At 29.4% G+C, this 1,665-nt stretch overlaps 1 protein-coding gene across 1 annotated transcript; it reads left to right on the forward strand.

Moving 5' to 3' along the window:
• Positions 1-172: 172 nt before the first annotated feature.
• Positions 173-1,315, forward strand: LOC117113644 (leucine-rich repeat-containing protein 9-like). Its single transcript, XM_033257050.1, has 3 exons — positions 173-264; positions 712-894; positions 1,133-1,315. Exons 2-3 carry the CDS (start codon positions 769-771, stop codon positions 1,298-1,300), a joined length of 294 nt encoding a protein of 97 aa, XP_033112941.1. The 5' UTR covers positions 173-264; positions 712-768; the 3' UTR covers positions 1,301-1,315.
• The last annotated feature ends 350 nt before the right edge of the window (positions 1,316-1,665 follow it).

Below are 1,665 nucleotides of genomic sequence, written 5' to 3' on the forward strand. Positions count from 1 at the left end.
GTGGCGATTTTCCACAACCAAAGTGTAAGTGGGCGTGGTCAGGCATTGGTTAGAATCTTTTGATCTAGGAATTATAAGACTTATTTAATTGGTATTTATATCTAATTATATCCAAAAAAAGACACATTACTCCTGTTTTCTCTTCAACAGAAAATTCATTAAATTTTGTTAATAATAAATTTCAACATTTTAGGACATGGTCTTGACAGTCTCAACAACCTTGAAAATCTCAACCTGTCGGGTAACAGAATTTGTTCCTTTAAGGTAAGGTAATAAAAAGTGAGAACTACAAATATTGTACACACAAAATAAGCTGTAAACAATCTAAATATTTATATAATAATAATAATAAATATTTTTAATGTGAAACCCTTTTTTCTTTATATAATAGGACATTATGCCTATTTAAACATTTAAAAATTTTGTTAAAACACATTTTAAGAGTAATAAAGATAATGTATAAAAGATATAGATAAAAATAAAGGGTTGTAATAAAAATGAATTCAAATTAATAATGAGAATGAAACCCAATTATTAAGTTTCATGTTAAATTTCATAAACAAGTAATGGGTGCAGTTATTGAATTTTATTGTGGTTTGAATGTCACATTGTTATTATTTGTATTTGTTATATCATCATATTTAAACTAAAATTTGCAATATAAGGGAAGAAAATTTATGAAAGTAGCCATTTTGAATTTTGTTATTACAGGATCTGACTGGACTAGTCAGGCTACCAAATCTACATACTCTCGGTTTGAAGGATCCGATGTATGCTCCAAATCCAGTTTGCTCCCTGTGTAACTATTCAACACATATACTTTATCATCTACCTCAGCTTCAAAGACTGGATACAGTGGATGTCTCTAACAAAGCAATGAGAGAATTAGCAGAGGTATAAGTGAAAGTAAAAATACTCAAACAATTCTTGGAAATATTTAATTTTTAAAAAGTATATACTGCACCAGGTATAAAATAACAACCATGTATAGATGATGCCTAGGACCCAGAATTGAAATCTGATTTCATATGTGAAGGCCCAGTTTGTCTACAGTACATTCAATTTATAGGTGTCCATATTTTTTGGAGTTCATGAAAGTGCTAATCTGTAAACATTATTTGTTTTTCTTTAGGCAACTGTGGTTAAGAAGAAAATGTATTACAATATGCGAGTAAAAACGCTGAAAAGAAATATGGCAGAAATGCTGCTGCACTTGCGTCGTGATAAGGCTGCTTTTACCAAGGCAACTAGAGACAGAATTAAAAATGTTTCATTTATGATGAAAGAGGTGATCTTTTAAGAATATAATTATCTATGGTTAAATTATGTTAATTGCAGGAGTCCCTTGTCTTATACGAGTGGCCGGGGTTACCTGGAATTCAGTATTTGTTTGTTTTGTTTTGTTTGTTTTGGTTTCTTCACACTTCAACTTAACATTACAAAATTAAGATAATGACAATGGTATAAGAAAACATGGTTAAATAGTTGATATAAATGCAAGTCAGATAGCAGTTATTAGAAATGTGAAAGGAGGTCAAAATAAGTCAACATTTTAAGACTTAACCCCCTGTAAAAACCAAGAAGTTATGGTGTATGGAACATGAGAACACAGCATTAATTGTAAAGTAATACATAAAATACCAATAATAATAATAATTATTATTA

Source organism: Anneissia japonica, unplaced genomic scaffold (assembly GCF_011630105.1).
Source record: "Anneissia japonica isolate Jap-2015-1 unplaced genomic scaffold, ASM1163010v1 scaffold48439_len1890_cov174, whole genome shotgun sequence".
NCBI classification, from domain to species: domain Eukaryota; kingdom Metazoa; phylum Echinodermata; class Crinoidea; order Comatulida; family Comatulidae; genus Anneissia; species Anneissia japonica.